The sequence below is a fragment of the Oncorhynchus clarkii genome, chromosome 3, assembly GCF_045791955.1.
Source record: "Oncorhynchus clarkii lewisi isolate Uvic-CL-2024 chromosome 3, UVic_Ocla_1.0, whole genome shotgun sequence".
Taxonomy (NCBI): Eukaryota; Metazoa; Chordata; class Actinopteri; order Salmoniformes; family Salmonidae; genus Oncorhynchus; species Oncorhynchus clarkii.
Window position 1 is genome coordinate 72322492 of NC_092149.1, and position 22926 is coordinate 72345417.

Sequence of the window (22926 nt, forward strand, 5' to 3'; positions counted from 1 at the left end):
GCTTTGGATAAAAGTGTCTGCTAAATGGCATATACAGTGCCATCAGAAAGGATTCAGAACCTGTAACTTTTTCCAAATTGTGTTACTTTACAGCCTTAATCTAAAATGTATTAAATTAAAATGGTAAAAATCCTCAATCTACACACAATACCCCATAACAAAGTAAAATATAAAAAACAGAAATACCTTAAGTATTCAGACCTTTTGCTATGAGACTCGAAATTGAGCTCAGGTGCATCCTGTTTCCATTGATCATCCTTGAGATGTTTCTACAACGTGATTGGAGTCCACCAATGGTAAATTCAAGTAATTGGACATGATTTGGAAAGGCAGACACGTCTATAAAAAAGGACCCACAGTTGACAGTGTAAGTCAAAGCAAAAACCATGCCATGAGGTGGAAGGAATTGCTAATAGAGCTCAGAGACAGGATTGTGTCAAGGTACAGATCTAGGTTAAGGGTACCAAAACATTTCTGCAGCATTGAAGGTCCCCAAGAACAGTGGTTTGGAACCACTCTTCCTAAAGCTGGCCTGACCAAACTGAGGAATCGGGGGAGATAGGCCTTGGTCTGGGAGGTGAAAAAGAACCCGATGGCCACTCTCACAGAGCTCCAGAGTTCCTCTGTGGAGATGGGGGAACCTTCCAGAAGGACAACCATCTCTGCAGCACTCCACCAATCAGGCCTTTATGGTAGAGTGGCCAGACGGATGCCACTCCTCAGTAAAAAGGCACATGACAGCCCGCTTGGAGTTTGCCAAAAAGCACCTAAAGGACTCAGACCATGAGAAAGAAGATTCTCTGGTCTGATGAAACGAAGATTGAACTCTTTGGCCTGAATGCCAAGTGTCACATCTGGAGGAAACCTGGCACTATCCCTACGGTGAAGCATGGTGGTGGCAGCATCATGCTGTGGGGATGTTTTTCAGCGGCAGGAACAGGGAGACTAGTCAGGATCAAGGGAAAGATGAACGGAGAAAAGTACAGACAGAGATCGATGAAAACCTGCTCCAGAAGACCTCAGACTGGGTCAAAGATTCACCTTACAACAGAACAACGACCCTAAGCACACAGCCAAGACAACGCAGGAGTGGCTTCGGAAAAGTCTCTGAATGTCCTTGAGTGGCCCAGCCAGAGCCCGGACTTGAACATCTCTGGAGAGACCTGAAAATAGCTGTAAATCAACGCTCCCCATCCAACCTGACAGAGCTTGAGAGGATCTGCAGAGAAGAATGGGGAGAAACTTCCCAAATACAAAGTGTGCCAAACTCGTAGCATCATACCCAAGAATACTCGAGGCTGTAATCGCTGCCTAAGGTGATTCAACAAAGTACTGAGTAAAGGGTCTGAATACTTACGCAAATGTGATCTTTCATTTTTTTATTCATTTGTTTAGAATTTTTTTCTTCAAAAACCTGTTTCCTTCGTCATTATGGGGAATTGTGTGTAGATAGAGGAAAAAAATAATTTATGAATAATTTAGAATAAGGCTGTTACCTAACAAATGTGGAAAAAGTCAAGAAGTCTGAATACTTTCCGTAGGCACTGTATTATATATTATAACAAAAAGGCCTTGAGCAGGTTTCTTAAAATTGGCCTACAAAAAATAAAAATAAAAAAATCACAAAAGGGTTTTGGAATAACACAGAAGCAGATTAATAATCTCTAATATAAACAAGGAATTCATACTTCATCTTATTCACATATGCTGATAAGCATATCTAGTAATCATACAGTAGCATAGAAGTATATGGAGAATCTGAAGAGCACTATTAGGAGACCACAAAGTGCTTTGGAGTTTGATTATTTTAATGTAACAAGGGGGAGAAGCTTCAATCATTTTGAAAGAATGACTTCAAAAAGCTCAGTGAATCATTTTTCGAAAGATGCACTGTAAATTCTTCAGATTCACATCAAATCTCAGAAAATTGTAACTGTGCCTTTGAAACAATCCCCAACAACCCCTAATTTGGTCCAGTCTATAGAGAGAAGTAGACAAACAGGAATATTCCCAACGAGCAGACCAGAAACAGCCCACTGTTGAGCAGCAGTTTGGTTCTGGGTGGCTCATACAGCATCTCTATGATGGCTCTCTCATCCTCTTCTGTCCTTTTGGGATGGGCATTGTATGCTGCTTCTTTAAACCCACAGAACCACTCCAACAGATGCATGCCCCTCCCACCCTCCCCACAACAACCTTCCTCTGTATGCATGAGCCCTGCGTGACTATTATCAAACTGGTTGGTGGGCGTTGCTGGAGACGTTCCTGGGGTTGTCTCTGAGCTGGGGGTCGCAGGTTCATGGTCATTAGGCGGCGTTAGCAACGTGACGTCCTCCCCCTCTAGACACCTAGCTCTACAAATGTCTGGGGGCAGATCCTTATAGAGGTCTCCATTCCCATTCAACTGCACAGGGCTCTTATCTGTCAGCTTGTACATCTCCTCACGGTCTTTGGGGGGAAGCTTTCCAATGTTACGCAGGCCCCATAATGTGGTGGTGCGAATCTGCTCCTCATCCGGAGGAGGGGTGCAGAGACTGACGACCACAGCCACCAGTCCAGATACCCAGAACAGCCCAGCAGCCACATACATGTAGTGGACATGTGTGATGAAGAAAGGCCTGTCGTCTGGCTGGTCACAGGGAGGCTCGCGATAAATAAACGCCAGAATCAGCCGGGTGGTGCCCAGCACGAATCCGGTCATACCGCCCCAGAATGCACCTCTTTCATTGCAACGCTTCCAGAACACGCCCAGCATGAAGAGGGCGGCGATGGGCGGGGTGAGGTATCCAGCTACTTCCTGTATGTAGAGATACATCTGGCCACCCTGCATCTCGATGATGACAGGGATCCAGGCGATACTGATGACCACCATGAACACCACGAACAGCCGGCCCACCAACAGTAGCTCTTTTTGGGATGCACTACGCCTTGCGCTCTGGTAGATGTCCAGGGTGAAGATGGTGCTAGCACTGTTAAAGATGGAGTCCAGATCACTCATGAGAGCTGCAATCATCACAGCCATCATCAGCCCTCGCAATCCCATGGGCATCACTGACATGACAAGCCGCGGATACGCGATATTGGAGCAACCCGCCTTAGAGCCGCAAACAGCCAGGCAGTGCTCTGGCCCGATGCAGGCAATCTCATCTGCAAACAGGATCCGGGAGATCATCCCGGGGATGACGATAATGAACATGGGCAGGACCTTCAGGAAGCCAGCCATCAGCGTGGAGCCCTTGGCATGGGCAATGTTCTTAGCAGCCAGCACCCTCTGGACGATGACCTGGTCGGCACACCAGTACCAGATGGAGGCTGGGGTTTGGCCCAGAAGAAAGCCAGGCCAGGGGATATCCTCATCCAGCGGGCCCCGGAGGAGCCGCAGGGAATCTGGCTTGGGCTCAATGCGGCAGGAAGCCGAGTAGGTGAAGTTCCCACTGGCCAGGATAGCTGTTACATTTGGGACAGCTAGCATGTACTTGGTCCGAACCCCTTCAAGACCGCCGACCTTGATCAGGCTGATGATGGTCAGGCTGAGCGCTCCACCGATCATCAGCACGGCCTGGAGGGTGTCCGTGTACATGACTGCGACCAGGCCACCAGTGACTGTAAGCACTGCGGTCATACTGATGAGCAGGATGATGGACAGATAGAGGTTCCAGCCCAACGACTCCTGGATGAAAAGCGCCCCGGCGTATAAGTCCACAGAGATCTTGGTGAAGATATAGAGCAGCACAGAAAGGGCAGCAAAGTACACCTTTAGCCTATTGCCTCCGTAGCGTTTGGAGAGGTACTCCGGCATGGTGTACACCCCAGAGTGGATATACACAGGTATGAACACCCAGCCCAGCAGCTGCAGCAGGAGAAGAGCGTTAAACTCCCATGCTCCCACAGCAAAGCCACTGGCTGCTCCCGACCCCGCCAGGCCTATGAAGTGTTCACTGCCAATGTTACTGACAAACAGCGACGCTCCGATCACCACCCATGTCATGGAGCGTCCCGCCAGGAAGTATCCACTAACTGTGCTGCGGTTGGCCTTCCACATGGCGAAGAACCCGATGCCCAGCACCAGGATGAAGTACAGAGCCACCACAGCTATGTCCGCTGCCTCCATGACACCTGTACCCATACTCATTGCGAGTGCTAAACAGAACTACTCGAAAAACTGAAAAGTCAAGGTTTAAAGTAACAGAAGGGCAATAAAAACACTATCCTTTGGTTTGCTGTCTACATGGACGCTGTAGTATCCACCATCTGGTCAAATTCACTAGGGGTGTGTGCGTTCGGAGGAGAATCTACCAGCACTGAGGACGCTCCAGTTTTAAAGGAGGATGCTGCAGGCCTCCAGTCTAGTATAGCCTAGAATTTACATTCCTGCAAGACAGCAAGGACAAAACACTTGATTAGAGCCCTTGTTCGACAGGAAGTGAGAAAGGTGACACATTTATGCAAGACCTCTGAGGCAAAATATCTGAGAAAACAAAAATTAATCTGATTTTACTGGTCACATACACATGGTTAGCAGATGTTATTGTGAGTGTAGCGAAATGCTTGTGCTTCTAGCTTCCACAACATATACATAATACACACAAATCTAAGTAAAGGAATGGAATAAGAATATATAAATATATGGAGGAGCAATGACAGAGTATAAATACAGTATATACACATATGAGATGAGTAATGCAAGACATGTAAACATTATTAGTGACTAGTGTTGCATTTATAAAGTGGCCAATGATTTCAAGTCTGTATGTAGGCAGCAGCCTCTGTGCTAGTGATGGCTGGTTAACAGTCTGATAGCCTTGAGATAGAAGCTGTTTTTCACTCTCTTGGTCCCAGCTTTGATGCACCTGTACTGACCTCGCCTTCTGGAGGGTAGCGGGGTGAACAGGCAGTGGCTTGGGTGGTTGTTGTCCTTGATCTTTTTGACCTTTCTGTGACATTGTGTGCTGTAGGTGTCCTGGAGGGCAGGTAGTTTGACCCCAGTGATGCGTTGGCAGACTGCACCACCCTCTGGAGAGCCCTGCGGTTGAAGGCGGTGCAGTTGCCGTATCAGTCGGTGATACAGCATGACAAGATGCTCTTAATTGTGCATCTGTAAAGGTTTGTGAGGGTTTTAAGTGACAAGCCAAATTTCTTCGGCCTCCTGAACATTTCCACCTTCTCCACTGCTGTCCCGTCGATGTGGATATGGGGGTGCTCCCACGATCATCTCCTTTGTTTTGTTGAAGTTATTTTTCTGACACCACACTCCGAGAGCCCTCACCACCTCCCTGTAGGCTGTCTCGTTGTTGGTAATAAAGCCTACTACTGTTGTGTCATCTGCAAACTTGATGATTAAGCTGGAGGCATGCATGGCCATGTAGTCATGGGTGAACAGGGAGTACAGGAGGGGGCTGAGCACGCACCCTTGTGGTGAAGGTAGGAAACAACATCTCCACTTTACTGATCCTCAACACTGGGGCACCACCTGTGGGTGGCCTGTCAGGAAGTCCAGGATCAAACTGCACAGGGTGGGGTTGAGACCCAGGGCATCAAGCTTAATGATGAGCTTGGAGGGTATTATGATGTTGAATGCTGAGTTGTAGTCAATGAACAGCATTCTTACATAGGTGTTCCTCTTGTCCAGATGAGATAGGGCAGTGTGCAGGCAATTGCATTGTCTGTGGACCTATTGGGGCGGTAAGCGAATTGAAGTGGGTTTAGGTGAAGTGACCGGTAAGGTGGAGGTGATATGATCCTTGACTAGTCTATCAAAGCACTTCATGATGACAGAAGTGAGCGCTACAGGGCGATAGTCATTTAGTTCAGTTACCTTTGCATTGTTGGGTACAGGAAAAATGGTGGCCATCTTGAAGCATGTGGTGACAGCAGACTGGGATAGGGATAGATTGAATATGTCCGTAAATACACCAGCCAGCTGGTCTGTGCATGCTCTGAGGATGCAGCTAGGGATGCCATCAAGGCCGACAGCCTTGCGAGGGTTACCACGTTTAAAAGTCTTACTCATATTGGCCACAGAGAAGGAGAGCCCACAGTCCTTGGTAGCGGGTGGCGTCATTGACACTCTTATCCTCAAAGCGGCCAAAGAAGGTGTTTAGTTTGTCTGGAAGCAAGATGTCGGTGTCTGTGACGTGGCTGGTTTTCCTTTTGTATTCCGGGATTGTCTGTAGACCACATACGTGTCTGAGCCATTGAATTGCCATTCGACTTCGTCTCTAAACTCACATTTTGCTTGCCTTGTGGAGGGAATAACTAGACTGTCATTATTTGGCCATATTCCCAGTCGCCTTTCCATGGTTAAATGCAGTGGTTCGCACTTTCAGTTTTACGCAAATGTCGCCATCTTTCCACGGTTTCTGGTTAGGGTAGGTTTAAATAGTCACAGTGGGTACAATATCTCATATACACTTCCTCAAACTCACTCACCAAATCAGCGTATATGCCGATATGTTACCCAGAACAAAGGAGGGCGTGTCCTGCGTTGCATATAATCGATGCGGTGCGTATTGTTGCTCCAATGTGTACCTAACCATAAACATCAATGCCTTTCTTAAAAATCTATATATTTTTAAACCTGCATATTTAGCTAAAAGAAATCCAGGTTAGCAGGCAATATTAACCAGGTGAAATTGTGTCACTTCTCTTGCTTTCATTGCACGCAGAGTCAGTGTATATGCAACAGTTTGGGCCGCCTAATTTGCCAGACTTTTACGTAATTATGACATTACATTGAAGGTTGTGCAATGTAACAGGAATATTTAGACTTATTGCCACCTGTTAGATAAAATAGGGAACGGTTCCGTATTTCACTGAAAGAATAAACGTCTTGTTTTCGAGATGATAGTTTCCGGATTTGACCATATTAATGACCTAAGACTCGTATTTCTGTGTGTTATTATGTTATAACTAAGTCTATGATTTGATAGAGCAGTCTGACTGAGCGATGGTAGGCACCAGCAGGCTCGTAAGCATTCATTCAAACAGCACTTTTGTGCGTTTGCCAGCAACTGTTTATGACTTCAAGCCTATCAACTCCTGAGATTAGGCTGGTGTAACCAATGTGAAATGGCTAGCTAGTTAGCGGGGTGCGCGCTAATAGCGTTTCAAACGTCACTCGCTCTGAGACTTGGAGTAGTTGTTCCCCTTGCTCTGCAAGGGCCGCGGTTTTTGTGGAGCAATGGGTAACGCTGCTTCGAGGGTGGCTGTTGTCGTTGTGTTGCTGGTTCGAGCGAGGAGAGGGACGGAAGCTATACTGTTACACTGGCAATACTAAAGTGCCTATAAGAACATCCAATAGTCAAAGGTTAATGAAATACAAATGGTATAGAGAGAAATGGTCCTATAATTCCTATAATAACTACAACCTAAAACTTCTTACCTGAGAATATTGAAGACTCATGTTAAAAGGAACCACCAGCTTTCATATGTTCTCACGTTCTGAGCAAGGAACTTAAACATTAGCTTTCTTACATGGCACATATTGCATTTTTACTTTCTTCTCCAACACTTTGTTTTTGCATTATTTAAACCAAATCGAACATGTTTCATTATTTATTTGAGGCTAAATTGATTTTATTAATGTATTATATGAAGTTATAATAAGTGGTCATTCAGTATTGTTGTAATTGTCATTATTACAAATAAAAATCGTCTTCTGATTAATCGGTATCGGCTTTTTTTGGTCATCCAATAACCGGTATCGACGTTGAAAAATCATAATCGGTCGACCTCTATTCAAGACCCTAAAATAATCTGTAACTGTGTATTCTTTTCATGAAAATATGTATAAATCCAATTGTAACTAGATTGAATGTGAACATTTGTGAAACATGTCCATGTTCCAATTATTTCTGATGAGTTTAAATCCATATGTGAAGATAAGTTTTCTATACTAGAGATTAGTGGTCTTTCTGTGGAATTTTATTTTCACTTTTGGGATCATTTAGAGGGACCAGTATTCAACATGTTCCAAGAATGCCTAGCTATGGGTGAGATAAATGATTACTACCACGAAATACGGAGTTATTTCCTTAACACCAAAACCTGATAAAGATCCCCTTTTCATATATAATTTGAGACATATTACATTATTAAATATAAATTGATAACTTTAGCATATGTTAATAGACTTAAAATGGGCCAAAACCACCTTAACTAAAACCCAAACTGGTTTCATGAAAAGTCTGTAACATTAGGTTAGTTTCAGACTTGATTACGCTGATTCAATTGACTCAGAGGCTATTATTTTATTCCTCGACTTTTGTAATAACTTGATACAATAGAACACAAATTCCTAAAACATTCGTTGTAAACTTTTGGTTTTGGGCCTAGCTTTGTCTCTGTTATCAATATGTTTTATAAAGATATTAATATTTCTTATTTCTTATATAATTACTTGTAACATTTAAAATATTTAATATTCACCATTGTGCACCCCAGGGTTGCCCGATTTCAGCGCTCTTATTCCTTTTAATCGCATTTTAAACAAACCTGAATTAAAAGGTATTTCAGGTTTCAGATACAGTGCTATTTCTAAAAGTTGCTATTAAACTTATTATCAAATCATTCTCTTCAGCTTCTGGTCTGGAACATAATTTAAATATTATCCACATGTAACTCAAATTACCAATCTATTGAGAATATTCCAGTGAAAGACACTGATATCCACATGTAACTCAAATTACCAATCTATTGAGAATATTCCAGTGAAAGACACTGATATCCACATGTAACTCAAATTACCAATCTATTGAGAATATTCCAGTGAAAGACACTGATATCCACATGTAACTCAAATTACCAATCTATTGAGAATATTCCAGTGAAAGACACTGATATCCACATGTAACTCAAATTACCAATCTATTGAGAATATTCCAGTGAAAGACACTGATATCCACATGTAACTCAAATTACCAATCTATTGAGAATATTCCAGTGAAAGACACTGATATCCACATGTAACTCAAATTACCAATCTATTGAGAATATTCCAGTGAAAGACACTGATATCCACATGTAACTCAAATTACCAATCTATTGAGAATATTCCAGTGAAAGACACTGAAATATTTAGGGGAGCACATGGTGAAAAACCATATTGTCCGTCAACATCTCAATTTCAGTCAAGAGATGAAAGACAAAAGAATCCATCTTTAATAACTGGCTCCAGCATGACGTCTATTGGAAGGGTTTTATTGTCAGAAGAGGGTCTGTCACGTTGTCTTCTCTGCTCTATCCCTATTTGTAGCTGATCAAACCAGCCTGAAATCAACAAACCTTTCCTAGACATTATATAGAAACATGTAAGAAATCAATAATATCAAACAAAAAGACCTGATGGTGGGCTTGAAGCACTAGATTGAATTGATATCAACAATATCTTTAAAGTAAACTGGATTTTAAAAAAAGATCCATGCTTAGCTCTGAATCTATAGGGATACTTAATTCCATCAAATTTTTATGAAAATGGTTTGTCTTCAATTTGTGGAAGTGCAACTACTCTCCAGCAAAATTACCCATCAAACTGTCCAAATTTCATGAACAAGCCCTTTCTAGCTTGAAAGTATGTTATATCCACAACTTACCCCCACACAAAACACTTCTGTGGAACAACAAAGATATTGTTGTTAAAAAACAAGTATTTGTTCTTCCCGAAGTGGTTTGAAATAAATATTATATTTGTGCTTGATTTATTTGAAAAAGGAAATACTCTTATGGAAAGTTATTGGAAACATATATACATTATAAAGAATTTAATTCTATATGCAAAGAAATACCTTTAGGATTTACTCAATTAATGAAATATCATTTGTATTTTGGAGAACATGTCACGATTGATGCACAACTTGTTAGAAGGTTCCCCCTGCTGGACAACAAATGTAATAATACATTCTTAAGATAACTTTTTAACTCCAAGAACAAGATCTCTCCTCGAGGGAAATTCTTCTGAAATGCATATATTACCGAAATTTAATGGAAGAAGGTTTGGTTTCTCCCTCACAAATTTTGTAGATAAAATAAAGTAAAAGAAATTAACTTTAAAATCTTGCACAAAACATACCCTTGCAATAACTTCATGGCTTTAGAGGACATATGCCTTTTCTGTGATAAAGGGGAAACTATTATACACATGTTTTATGAGTGTGACTCTGAAGTTGTTTTGGAGCAAGTAATTACATTTTTTATTTCATTAATAAGACATTTACAATGAAATACGTAATATGATATTATTAAAATAAAAACAAAACTACTGAATTAGTTGTTAATTTCTTCATTATCTGGTAAATGTGACATACACAAAAACAAATATTTGAAATGTGCAATACATTTTTACTTTGTATTAATTTTATTCTTACAACTCTATCATAGGTTTATACAATTGTAACCCCAGACCTTTTTTAAAAACTTTAGTTATTTTATGTTTCTTTAGAGAAAATATACAAACAGTGATGTTCTTTTTTTTTTGTTATTGTAATTTGAAATGTAATAAACACATTTTCAATCATGACTGATGGATTATGATTACATCATCCCCCGACCATTGCAGCTGAAGTCATTATCCCGAGTCAAGTTTGCAAATGATTTACTAGACAATATGATATCTTAGATGGCTATTTCTCTGGTCAGTTTTAGCATCATCAACATCTCAACATCACTTAGTATCAACCAACCTCAAACATGACCGGCCTCAATATCTTACTCTAACAGAACTGTAAGAGAAATGTCATGATCCAACAACATGCTCCCAGACAATCACTCTTCTTGTCCACCGGCACACAGCGGTCATTCTTCCCGCCTGTAGTTTACATATTTAGTGATTTCAGCCCTCAATACGTGCTGGCATAAACCCAACCGTCCGCCCTATCCCTGCCCCTTGCACTAAAATAACTCTTTGTTTGTCTCTTCAGCTCCGTGTTCATTGGACTACATGTCGCCAGCAGACCCTTCTAAAACAACAAAAACAGTTGTTCAATGGAACAGAAACGTTTGCATATGACCTGGCCAAAGTTATGCTATACTACAAATCAATTGAGGGTAGAGAAGACGGTTCCAATGCCTTCACTGTCTTAGAAACACTCGAAAGCTTTAATACTTTATTACTTGTTATGAGCATGTATGAGAATTTAGAACGTCTTATGTTATTTAAAAATACGCTATAACGCATGTGATGTAGTAATATCAATATATTGTAAGACTTGTATTACTATCATTACATGGTGGTGTGCATAGATAGGCTACCCATACAGCTGTCAGCCACAAGGTGACATTTTCTAGACAAGATGCCCCCTGATGATAAAAAGGGACTCGGGAGCTGACCGTTTAAGATACTGTATCAACATGAAACTATACCGGAGATATGGGATCAGGGCATTGTTGTCAAAGCACCATGAAGACATGTGGCACGCACCACAACCAATGATACAGCGGCAAAGGAATATTCTAGAAAGAAAGCACACGCATTGTCCCCATTTCCAAGGAGGGTGTGTAGCCTCGTAGTATTGAGCAAAATGTGTGGTTGAATTCGTCAAAAAGAATAGTCTTTGACCCTGACCTAGTAGCCTACATTAATTCCATGCATTCTGGGTTCAATAAAATAGTGAATCAAGTGCTCGACCTGCTTTTTCTTTTCTCCTTCGCTTGTCTATTCTCTACTTTTTTAGCACCCATTACCGCATTCTCCAGGCTACAATTGAAAACGGTCTGTCATCACAAAAATGCACACTCACCATTCCCATTACGCTATATTGTAGCTACTGACTACATCAATCCACAAGTTGAGGATTTGACTGTGAGCCTGCTTCTCTAGCGACAGTGGATATGTGTATCTTCCGGCGTCAGTCCTTCCGATGTAGCGATAATTCGTATTTTGTCCTCCCGTATGCTCTGTTCTCGAGCAGTTAAGTGTAATAGCACACAGGTGACTGAATAGGACAAGGTAGGCTAGGCTTTATAAGCATCGACTACGCTTCTTCCCCCTATGCCACGCCCTACACGTGTGACGTTTCGGATGGCTTCGGTCGCAACACGCACATTGGTTTTGTTCTAATTTTAAAATACCGTATTGTTTTGAGGAACAAGCTACTTTTGCGTACTACTGTAAATTAACCTTTGTTTTTGTTTTTAAACAGGAGATTGGTTTGCCTCATGACGTTCAACCTGTTAGCCTACTTGGGTGGAAATTGCCAGAAAGAAACCTCACTTTGCCTAATTAACTGACTGGGCAGGAGATCCTGCTGGTTAATCAGCTTTAACAGTTGCATAATAACAGAACAATCTGGAAACTCACACTATTGGATATATGCACTTTTAAAACCCTTGTCATCTTCCTTCAAGGTGTTAAACTTTTCAGAAATGTGCATCATTAAGCCTAGTCCTATTGCACAGGTGTCTGATGTCACAAGTGTCACAAGTCCGGCAATGTGACCCCACTCCACCCTCCAAACAGGCTACAACTCGTGGATCTATCTAGAATGCAATGGCATAGCCTAATATGGGGAGATATTTGACATTGCTTTTATGTTTAATTATTAAAGTTATTTATAGTCTCAATAACACAATGCAGTGACCGCTGGGTCTTCCATTCAGTGCTTCCATCGTTTACATCAATTTACATTGTGACTTCCATGTAAATTGGCTTCAATTAGGCTTCAATAGTAGGCTTCAATAGCCTACTTGGCCACAGAGGTAGTCCTATATCAGCTAGTAGGCTAGCCTAGAAGAGACCTGGATACGATACACAACCATTTCAATACGCAATAACATCTGCTAGATATGTGTATGTGACCAATACAATTTGATTTGATTTGGAGGAATTTATAGAAGATGAAGTCAGTGAATAGCTCCTGTCATTCTCTCTGATAAATAGGCTCTGTCTGTCTGATGTAGGAAGAGACACATTTAAGACTACCAAAATTATTCCTCCATCTCAATAGGTGGCCTACTGTACATGCAAGGATAAACCCTTCAGTTCTGCACACACATAAGTGACAATAGGCATTTGTTTTAGTATGGTGGAAGGTGCACAAGATGGGTCTGGAGAAACCACCAAGGCTGTGTCACTGCTCACCCGTGAGAATGTAGGAGGAGCACAATGAAATGCAAATGCCTCAACAATGGGCATCAATCTACACAGACACTGTAAACTACACACTGACACAATGGCACAGTATCTTCATACAGGTGATGCTGGGACAACCAGGCCTGTGTCAATACATACCTGAGGTGATATCAGCAAAAGTGCACTTAGAAGCGTTATATAAAGCTGAGCTCATGTTTTAATAAAATAGGCCTAATATTGAAACTTGAGAACCTGATAAGTACTATAATTGGCTTTGATTTAAAAAAAATAATAATTCAAATGACATCAAAATCAAATCAAATGGTATTGGTCTCATGCACATAGCAGATGTGATTGCGGGTGTAGAGAAATGCTGCCCCCACACGTTAATCCACGCAACTAAATTGTTTGCTTGTCTGCTGACGAGGTCAGTGAATTTCCACTTCCTAATTTTTTTAGGTCGAGGAAATACAATTCCGCCTATTGACACATGAACTACGTTTCCCGTAATGCTTCTCGTTTCTGAATTTACATTACGTACTGTCATGCGCAGAAGTTTTGACCTACACAGTCGCAGGAGAACATGGCAGCTTTAGGACTCGGACTGCAGGTATGACTTTCTAAAAAAACAAGAATGTTATACGATCTATGGCTCTGTTTTTAATTTGAGAATGTATTTAGATTATTAACCAGGACAAAACAGATCAATGTGCATTGTTTTGATATCGCGCAGAATGTGTTTCAACACAGTATACGCGAGGCCTTGCATGCTGGCATGAACTTGACAAGCCCGCTGGCATGCTAACGACAGCCGGCTAACTTCATCAACATTGTTAGGTACCTGGCTGGATAGCTGTCTACGTTTGTTGGGCATTTTCCTAAGACCCGATGGCATTACTGTTAAATATTGTCCAACGTCCTTAAGACGGAGGTATTATTATCGCTACATAACTTTATTGTAGAAAATGTGGTCAAGCTAACCATTTTTTTTATTATTATTATTATTTAAAAAATGTTTTAACAACAAATCAATACAGAAAGTACATGAGGGAACACAAGTACATATAGACTACATACAATGGACAATCGAGCTAGGGGGTACAATATCCCATTACAATTACACAAGGACCTTAAGGGACATACATACACTTACAATTCTAACAGCTTTTTTGTTAGAGTATTTAACTGTATTAAAATACAGTTCAATGTCTTTTTGTAGGGTAAGAATTAATTTTTTTGTTTGTAAATTTACATTTGTGTATATGAAATTTGGCCAAAAGAATAATGAAATGAATTACATAATGTTTCAGCTTATTTCTATCGTATGTAAAAAAAAATCCAACCAGTACATCTCTCCACAATAGTGTAAAATCTTCATAAATGTGTTCAATTATAAATCTACTGATGTCTTGCCACAGTGTTATTACATGAATACAATGCCAAAGTGGTCAAGCTAACTTCCTACGGCACTCCAAACGTCACTTATGAAGATCGTAATCAACCAATGACTATCTCTTCCCTTCTGCAGGTGCGTCAGTTCAGCACTTCAGTTCTTCGACAAGCTTTGATTAGGGTAAGAATGAATTAAGTACTCCTCTGATCAGTGTAATATTAAGTCAATGACGACTCGTGTGCTTTGGTAATGATGTTAACGCACGCCACAGCTTGAGTAATGTCATTGGCTCTGTGATTCAAGTACATGGTTGTTTTATAGCTTATTTTTGTGTCCGTTTTCTATTCTAGCCCCCTATCGACGTGTATGGGGTCGGAGGCCGCTATGCCACAGCCCTGTTCTCTGCTGCCAGCAAGCAGAAGAAACTAGAACAAGTAGAGAAGGAGATGGGCACGTTGTCAGTAAGTTATCCACTGCACCTCTCTCTCCTGTCTTCGTCCTCAGTCTGGCCACAAGTGTGTAATGTATATACACTATATTATCTTGGGCAGGGCTATTCAACTCTTACCCTACGAGGTACGGAGCCTGTTGGTTTTCTGTTCTACCTTATGATTAATTGTACCCACCTGGTTTCCCAGGTCTTAATCAGTCCCATATTGAGGGGGGGAGGGGGGGGGGGGATTACGCAGTGGAGCTGGGTTCACGGTCCAGAGTTGAGTTTGAGGGAACTGTGTTTACCTTTATTTAACTAGGCAAGTCAGTTAAGAACAAATTCTTATTTACAATGCCGGCCTATACCGGCCAAACACAGACGATGCTGGGTCAATTGTGCGCCGCCCTATGGGACTCCCAATCACTGCCAGTTGTGGGAAACCATACATTTGTCTGTTTGGCACTGTCTGTGGCCACAATATACTTTTTGACCAGCTTCCTTTCTCTTTCTTTCTTTTCCTTCTCCGTCAGTCTCTGATCAAGGACCCCAAGCTGTCCAGTATCGTGATGAACCCCCATGTCAAGCGCAGCCTCAAGCTGAAGTACTTCGGTGCCGCCATGACTAAGGCAAATCTCTCCCCAATCACAGTTAACCTCATCAGTGAGTTGCCCAGTCTTACTAAGTTATACTGCACATGCCACTCTTGTTCTGGAGACTGTTGTTCTGGACACTGCTGTTGTGTAAGAAAATGAAATGGGGCAGGTTTGTGGAGGATAACGTTGTTGTTCTGCTGTCAAGACTCATCTACCAAACTACTGCTTGTCTTCCTTTCCGTGTTTTCTGTCCCTCTTGACCGTTTGAAATGTTAAAATGGAAAAATCAATATAGATGTCACGCCATACCTTTTGATCGGCTAGTTGTAATCATGAATATGAAGTAAATGTCAGCTAAGAGCATTTGCTGCTCACAAGTGATCTTAATTAGATAGTGATGCAAATGAGATTAGAAAAGAGTCCTTTAAGAGTATTTTGGCTATTGTTATGAGAACATTATCACCCGTACTAATGTTAGTTCATGCAAATGAGGATGCAAATGCAATTAGTGAAAATGTTAGTTACTTGTGTCTACTGGCTAGCCTAATGTGGTTTCATTGTCCTCCTCTCTCCTCTTTTAGCTGTGTTGGCAGATAATGGCCGCCTGACCCTGACCGCAGATGTCATTGGTGCCTTTGCAAAAATGATGAGCGCTCACCGTGGCGAGGTCATCTGCACTGTCACCACAGCACATGTACGGTGACACACATACACACACTTGTTGTATATGGGATGGGTTCTCAGTGGGGTCGTACTACAGGGGTTCCATGGCCCAGATCACAAAATATATACCGTACCAGTCAAAAGTTTGGAAACACCTACTCATTCCAGGGTTTTTCTTTATTTTTTACTCATTTCTACATTGTAGAATAATAGTGAAGACATCACAACTATGAAATAACACACATGGAATCATGTAGTAACCAAAAAAGTGTTAAATCAAAATATATTTGAGATTCTTCAAAGTATCCAACCTTTGCCTTGATGACGGCTTTGTACACTTTTATCATTCTCGCATTTACTTACTTTTTTAAAATGAATATTACTAACAACAGATTAAACACATTTTTGTCCATGCAATCTGTGCAATATTTTGAGGGTACAACACAATACATTGTAATGTTATTAGGCCTAATCTACAATTATTTTATGCCAATGCAGCTGTTTCTATCACAATATCAAATGTCATTTCTGGGTAACAATTAAGGACGTTACTGTGATTGTTTTTAATTAAAATGGTCAAAAAGAAACAAATAGCTTCTTAGAATATAGCACTGGGGGGGCACTGAGCAAATATCAGGTCTGCTGAGTGCAAACTTAAACGTTGTGAAAATTCTGTGGAACTTCTGGCGCACGTTTGTGAACACTGAGGCTGTACCCGCTTTAAATTCGTTTTCACAATGGCCATGTAGGCTACTGTGGCTATTTGATCATAATGTCGGCCTAACATTTTAACATGGATATAGCTGTTCTATTTCAGCCTACAGTAGCAGCCAATGTCTGGTGTTCAATGTAGGCCTACATTGCATGAGAAGAAGAAACATGCAGGGCTTGACAGTAACCTGTTTATCCACTTGATCTTCAGACAAGGTGACTGAAAATTTTGTTTGATGCAAGAAACCACTTTACAAAATAAAATTCATTATTATTCCCATTACATTATTAGAGAATCAGACAAATTATGCTACCTATTGGCTACTTAGGCTTGCCTACTTAGGCTTGAATAAACTATCTCAAAATACAGCACTTCCCCTTTAAGACAAAAAAAACCCTCTTTACCTGACTCGCTTTTCTAGAACTGTACACGTTTTGTGCTCTTGTAGGAAGCAATCACGACCCTATTGCTGATTTATAACTGGGTTAATAACTCACTATCAGGTGCACCTGCCACCAATAGCCTGAGACTAATACAAAAAAATGTTTGGCAATCGACTAGGAATGCCTTGGTGACCACTGCTCTAGAAAGTTGAGTCAAGTTCAATCTCGTACTTCTCTCTGTGGGATAATATTTCTGCACAGCAGTCCCGGGGAAGCTGCGTGGCAGTCTCGGGGCTACTGCGTGCACACGCAGCTTAGAGAGAACATTGGACTGTCAGAGTGCTTTGAGTTGGGAGGGGGAAATGAAAAAAATAGCTGTTATTGGCAGAGAAATTTGAAACTCTGTTTCTTATCAATCTTTTAACTAATTTACCGCATGGTGATGTCACCATGGATATCTCTCCCACCAAAACAGGCGGAAATTTCAGGCTGTCTTTTCAAACAGCTCTTTCACTAAAAGGGCATTTATCAATATTTTCACAATTTCACATTATTATTCCAACCTCATAATGTGGAAATGTATATAAAACACAGGAATATCATGTTTGTCTTTAACCCTGGGCAACATGGGTCTGGCAGGCTCACAGCGGTATTTGTATCCAAAATACTCCACCAATTATACATTTTGGTATACACAACTCAATACTTATTGTATTCCTAATTATATTTTTTAAACATAAATGCACGGCCGGCCCGCTCATTAAGTGGGATTAGGCGTCCACCTATGGCGGCAGATTGACAAGGGTGGCATTTTCTGAGTTAAACTGACCAAGACGCACCTCCAACAACACCACATAAATGAAACCTCACATAATTCTGCCAAAAACAATGACAATTTCTCTCAACCAGTGGCATATTGGCTTTTTAGGTGAGTACTGATGCTGCCCTGTGATAAGCAGTGCCCACTTGGTCAAAGGCAGGGGCGCAAAATATTTTGCTTGTCCAATCCCAGCTCGCTTCTCCAGGGTGCTGTAGGAGAGACGCATCGCTGCGGCACACCACCAACATTCCGTCAAAAAAATGATCTAACATAAATTATGTAGCAGATATATGATATAGTAGAAAGAGTATATGGCCTTTTCTGTAGCTTACAGGCTGGATATAAAATCTGACAGTCATACCTCATATACTGTTTTGTATAATGCTTTTATCTCACATGAGATATTCTGATATATATATATATTTTTACCTTTATTTAACAGGGCAAGTCAGTTAATAACAAATTCTTATTCATAATGATGGCCTAGGAACGCGCAGCTTAGTGGGTTAACTGCCTTGTTCAGGAGCAGAACGACAGATTTCTACCTTGTCAGCTCGGGGATTCGATCCACCAGCCTTTCGGTTACTGGCCAAACGCTCTAACCACTAGGCTACCGCCGCCCCATTATGAGGGCGTCCCTGAGGACAAAAGGGGTCCGCGGCCCCAAAAAGTTTGAGAACCCCTGGTATATGGTTGTCAATCCAAGTTCCATATCAGTTGTAGCATTTGATTTGATATTTCTGTTTGTGTGTATAACAGCCCCTTGATGAGGCTAACCTGGCAGATCTGAAGGTGGCTCTGAACGGCTTCCTGACAAAGGGAGAGACTCTCATACTAGAGACCAAGGTGAGGCCATACTCAATTTGTGCCCTCTGTGGCACAATAAGGCTTTTCAATCATCTACCATCAATTTATGGTAGATGCAATGGTTTAGGACTGTAAGGCTAGCACTAAACAAGAACATGCTGATATCCAGTCGCATACATTGCTATGGCGTCGACTGGTGCTTTAACTTCCTGTGTTATTTTGCTTTTCCCTCCAGTCTGACACCTCCATCCTGGGCGGTATGATTGTCAGCATTGGGGATAAGTATGTGGACATGTCCACCAAGACAAAGATCCACAAATTGACCAAGATCATCAGAGATAGTTAAGTCTGTCTCGTCCAGCGGGGCATGGGGATGTTTCTCTGCCTTCTGCAACCTATACAGTGCTATGTCCGCTAAGATCCTGTCTAGTTGTTCATAATAAAATATTCTGTAACATATACTTTGTATTTGAAATATCTTTATTTGTGTGTCCATGCAGACTGGTTGTTGCTGATGGAGGGAATATCAAATGCCTGTTTTTATTAGCTTAGATACAGTGCCTTCGGAAAGTATTCAGACTCCTTGACTTATTCCACGTTACATTACAGCCTTATTTTAAATACCCCCCCCCCCCCCCCTCAATCTACACACAACACCCTATAATGACAAAGCAAGTAAATAAACTAAAATAACACATTTACATAAGTATTCAGACCCTTTACTCAGTACTTTCTTGAAGCACCTTCGGCAGAAATCAAGTCTTCTTGGGTATGACGCTACAAACGTGGCACATCTGTATTTGGGGAGTTTCTCCAATTCTTCTCTGCAGATCCTCTCAAGCTCTGACAGGTTTGGATGGGGAGTGTTGCTGCACAGCTATTTTCAGGTCTCCATAGATGTTCAATCGGGTTCAAGTCCAGGCTCTTGCTGGGCCATTTGAGGGCATTCAGAGACTTGTCCCGAAGCCAATCCTGCATTGTGTTGGCTGTGTGCTTAGGGTTGTTGTCCTTTTGGAAGGAGAACCTTCGCCCCAGTCTGAGGTCCTGAGCGCTCTGGAGAAGGTTTTCATCAAGGATCTCTCTGTACTTTGCTCTGTTCATCTTTGCCTCGATCCTGACTAGTCTTGCAGTCCCTGCTGCTGAAAAACATTGCCATAGGATGACGCTGCCACCACCATTCTCTGTAGGGATGGTGCCAGGTTTCCTCTAGACCTGACGCTAAGCATTCCGGCCAAAGAGTTTAATCTTTGTTTCATCAGACCAGATAATCTGGTTTCTCATGGTCTGAGAGTATTTAAATGGCTTTTGGCGAACTCCAAGCGAGCTCTCATGCCTTTTACTGAGGAGTGGCTCCCGTCTGGTCACTCTACCATAAAGGCCTGATTGGTGGAGTGCTGCAGAGATAGTTGTCCTGGAAGGTTCTCCCATCTATACAGAGGAACTCTAGAGCTCTGTCAGAGTGACTATTGGGTTCTTGGCCACCTCCCTGACCAAGGCCCTTCTCCCCCAATTGCTCAGTTTGGCTGGGCGGCCAGCTCTAGGAAGAGTCTTGGTGGTTCCAAACTTCTTCCATTTAAGAATGATGGAGGCCACTGCGTTCTTGGGGACCTTCAATGCTGCAGGCATTTTTTTATACCCCTCCCCAGATCTGCTGCTCGACACAATCCTGTCTCGGCGCTCTACCGACAATTCCTTCGATCTCATGGTTTGGTTTTTGCTCTGACATGAACTATCAACTGTGGGACCTTATATAGACAGGTGTGTGCCTTCCAAATCATGTCCAATGAATTGAATTTACCACAGGTGGACTCCAGTCAAGTTGTAGAAACATCTCAAGGATGATCAATGGAAACAGGATGCACCAGAGCTAAACTTTGAGTCTCATAGCAAGGGGTATGAATGCTTATGTAAATAAGCATTTTTTCTTTTTAATATATTTACCAAAATGTCTAAACTGTTTTCACTTTGTCAGTATAGGGTGTTATGTGCATATTACTGTATAAGCCTGTAATGTAACAATTTGGAAAAAGTAAAGGGGTCTGAATACTTTTCGAAGGCACTGTAATATATGATACTTGAATAACCAGTCTCAGACCAGTGCCATTGAGCAAACGTGTTGAAACACGCTGCATACTTTTTTTTTTGTCTGTCTAGTGGAAAAACATGAGATTCACTTTTCAGTGTTGCTGTCGGCAAGGTTGGGTGAAAGTCACTTCAATCTAATGAGCTGCATGTCCATTTACTCCACATTCATGTCAGTTGTAAGGTTGCTGCATGTGAAGTCAAAAGTGCAAAGCACACAAATGGATAAGAATGTTGTTACATGCAGTAGTCCAACTGATTGAGATTACCAGTACAGGTCTTGCTTCTGCAAGAATAATGATTTATTTTTTGTGTGTGGCCAGTCAATGGCTATGCCTGGCTGTTCTACATTCTCCCCTACCTTACCTATGTAAAATAGGTACCCTTTTTTATTCGATGAGGTGGATGGGCCAGTATCAACTAATTACTAGATAACTTTTTTTTATCTGTAATTCTGTTTTTCGATTTCCTCTGAGACGCAGTTCAGTGAAACTGCTACTAAACATTAGTTGCATTGGATAGCCATGATTATTCCCAAATATTGTACGCATGAACTGCTGATACATCTATCTGTGGTGTGAGTTGTGTGTTTGCATGCTGAACTGCATCAGTGAGATTGAGGGGCAGGACTGTGAGTGTGCACTATTTTTCCTTGAGGTCAGTCAACCTGACCTGCAGGTTGAAGATGGCACCAGAAGAAATGGCAGCCGTTTTACGGGCGCCTAACCAATTGTATTATGTGGGGGGTTTTCGTGTTATTTGTAACTTATTTTGTACACAATGTTTCTGCCACTGTATCTTACGGCAAAAAAGAGCCTCTGGATATCAGGACAGCGATCACTCACCTCAGATTAGACAAATATTTATTTCTTCAACAAGCAAGACGCACAGGATATGCATAAGACACCGTCATTGGCAGGAGAAAGAAATGCAGGTATAGAGGACACAGGGCGGGGTGCCTTTTAATAAGGATCCACCGACTGTGAGTGGGACTGTGAGTGGACCAATTTAGTTTGACCGTGATGTGTACGCTGAGGAACTTAAACATTTCTACCCTCTCCACTACTGTCCCGTCGATGTGGATAGGGGGGTGCTCCCTCTGCTGTTTCCTGAAGTCCACAATCATCTCCTTTGTTTTGTTGAAGTTGAGTGTGAGGTTATTTTCCTGACACCACACTCTGAGGGCCCTCACCTCCTCCCGTCTGTAGTGTCGTCTGCAAACTTGATGATTGAGTTGGATGCGTGCATGGCCACGCAGTCGTGGGTGAACAGGGAGTACAGGAGAGGGCTCAGAACGCACCCTTGTGGGGCCCCAGTGTTGAGGATCAGCGGGGTGGATATGTTGTTACCTACCCTCACCACCTGGGGGCCGCCCGTCAGGAAGTCCAGTACCCAGTTGCACAGGGCAGGGTCGAGACCCAGGGTCTAAATGCTGAGCTGTAGTCGATGAACAGCATTCTCACATAGGTATTCCTCTTGTCCAGATGGGTTAGGGCCGTGTGCGGTGTGATTGCGATTGCGTCATCTGTGCACCTATTGGAGTGGGTCGAGGGTCTCCGGTAGGGTGGAGGTGATATGGTCTTTGACTAGTCTCTCAAAGCACTTCATGATGACGGAAGTGAGTGCTACGGGGCGGTAGTCATTTAGCTCAGTTACCTTAGCTTTCGTGGGAACAGGAACAATGGTGGCCCTCGTGAAGCATGTGGGAACAGCAAACTGGGATAAGGATTGATAGAATATGTCCGTAAACACACCAGCCAGCAGGTCTGCGCATGCTCTGAGGACGCGGCTGGGGATGCTGTCTGGGCCTGCAGCCTTGCGAGGGTTAACACGTTGAAATGTTTTACTTAGGTCGGCTGCAGTGAAGGAGAGTCCGCAGGTTTTGGTAGCGGGCCGTGTCAGTGGCACTGTATTGTCCTCAAAGCGAGCAAAGAAGTTGTTTAGTCTGTCTGGGAGCAAGACATCCTGGTACGCGAC

The 22926-nt window shown here is 42.2% G+C and overlaps 2 protein-coding genes across 2 annotated transcripts; one reads left to right on the forward strand and one right to left on the reverse strand.

The window, feature by feature from the left end:
• Positions 1 to 1490: 1490 nt before the first annotated feature.
• On the reverse strand, positions 1491 to 11929 carry LOC139403301 (sodium/myo-inositol cotransporter-like). The gene is made up of 2 exons (XM_071146936.1): positions 11733 to 11929; positions 1491 to 4371 (listed from the first exon to the last, which is right to left on the reverse strand). The coding sequence occupies exon 2, from the start codon at positions 4130 to 4132 to the stop codon at positions 1979 to 1981; it is 2154 nt and encodes a 717-aa protein (XP_071003037.1). The 5' UTR covers positions 4133 to 4371; positions 11733 to 11929; the 3' UTR covers positions 1491 to 1978.
• Positions 11930 to 13598: 1669 nt separating this feature from the next.
• LOC139403317 (ATP synthase subunit O, mitochondrial-like) lies at positions 13599 to 19326 on the forward strand. The gene is made up of 7 exons (XM_071146937.1): positions 13599 to 13673; positions 14592 to 14636; positions 14807 to 14917; positions 15420 to 15549; positions 16064 to 16176; positions 18820 to 18906; positions 19103 to 19326. Exons 1-7 carry the CDS (start codon positions 13647 to 13649, stop codon positions 19211 to 19213), a joined length of 624 nt encoding a protein of 207 aa, XP_071003038.1. The 5' UTR covers positions 13599 to 13646; the 3' UTR covers positions 19214 to 19326.
• The last annotated feature ends 3600 nt before the right edge of the window (positions 19327 to 22926 follow it).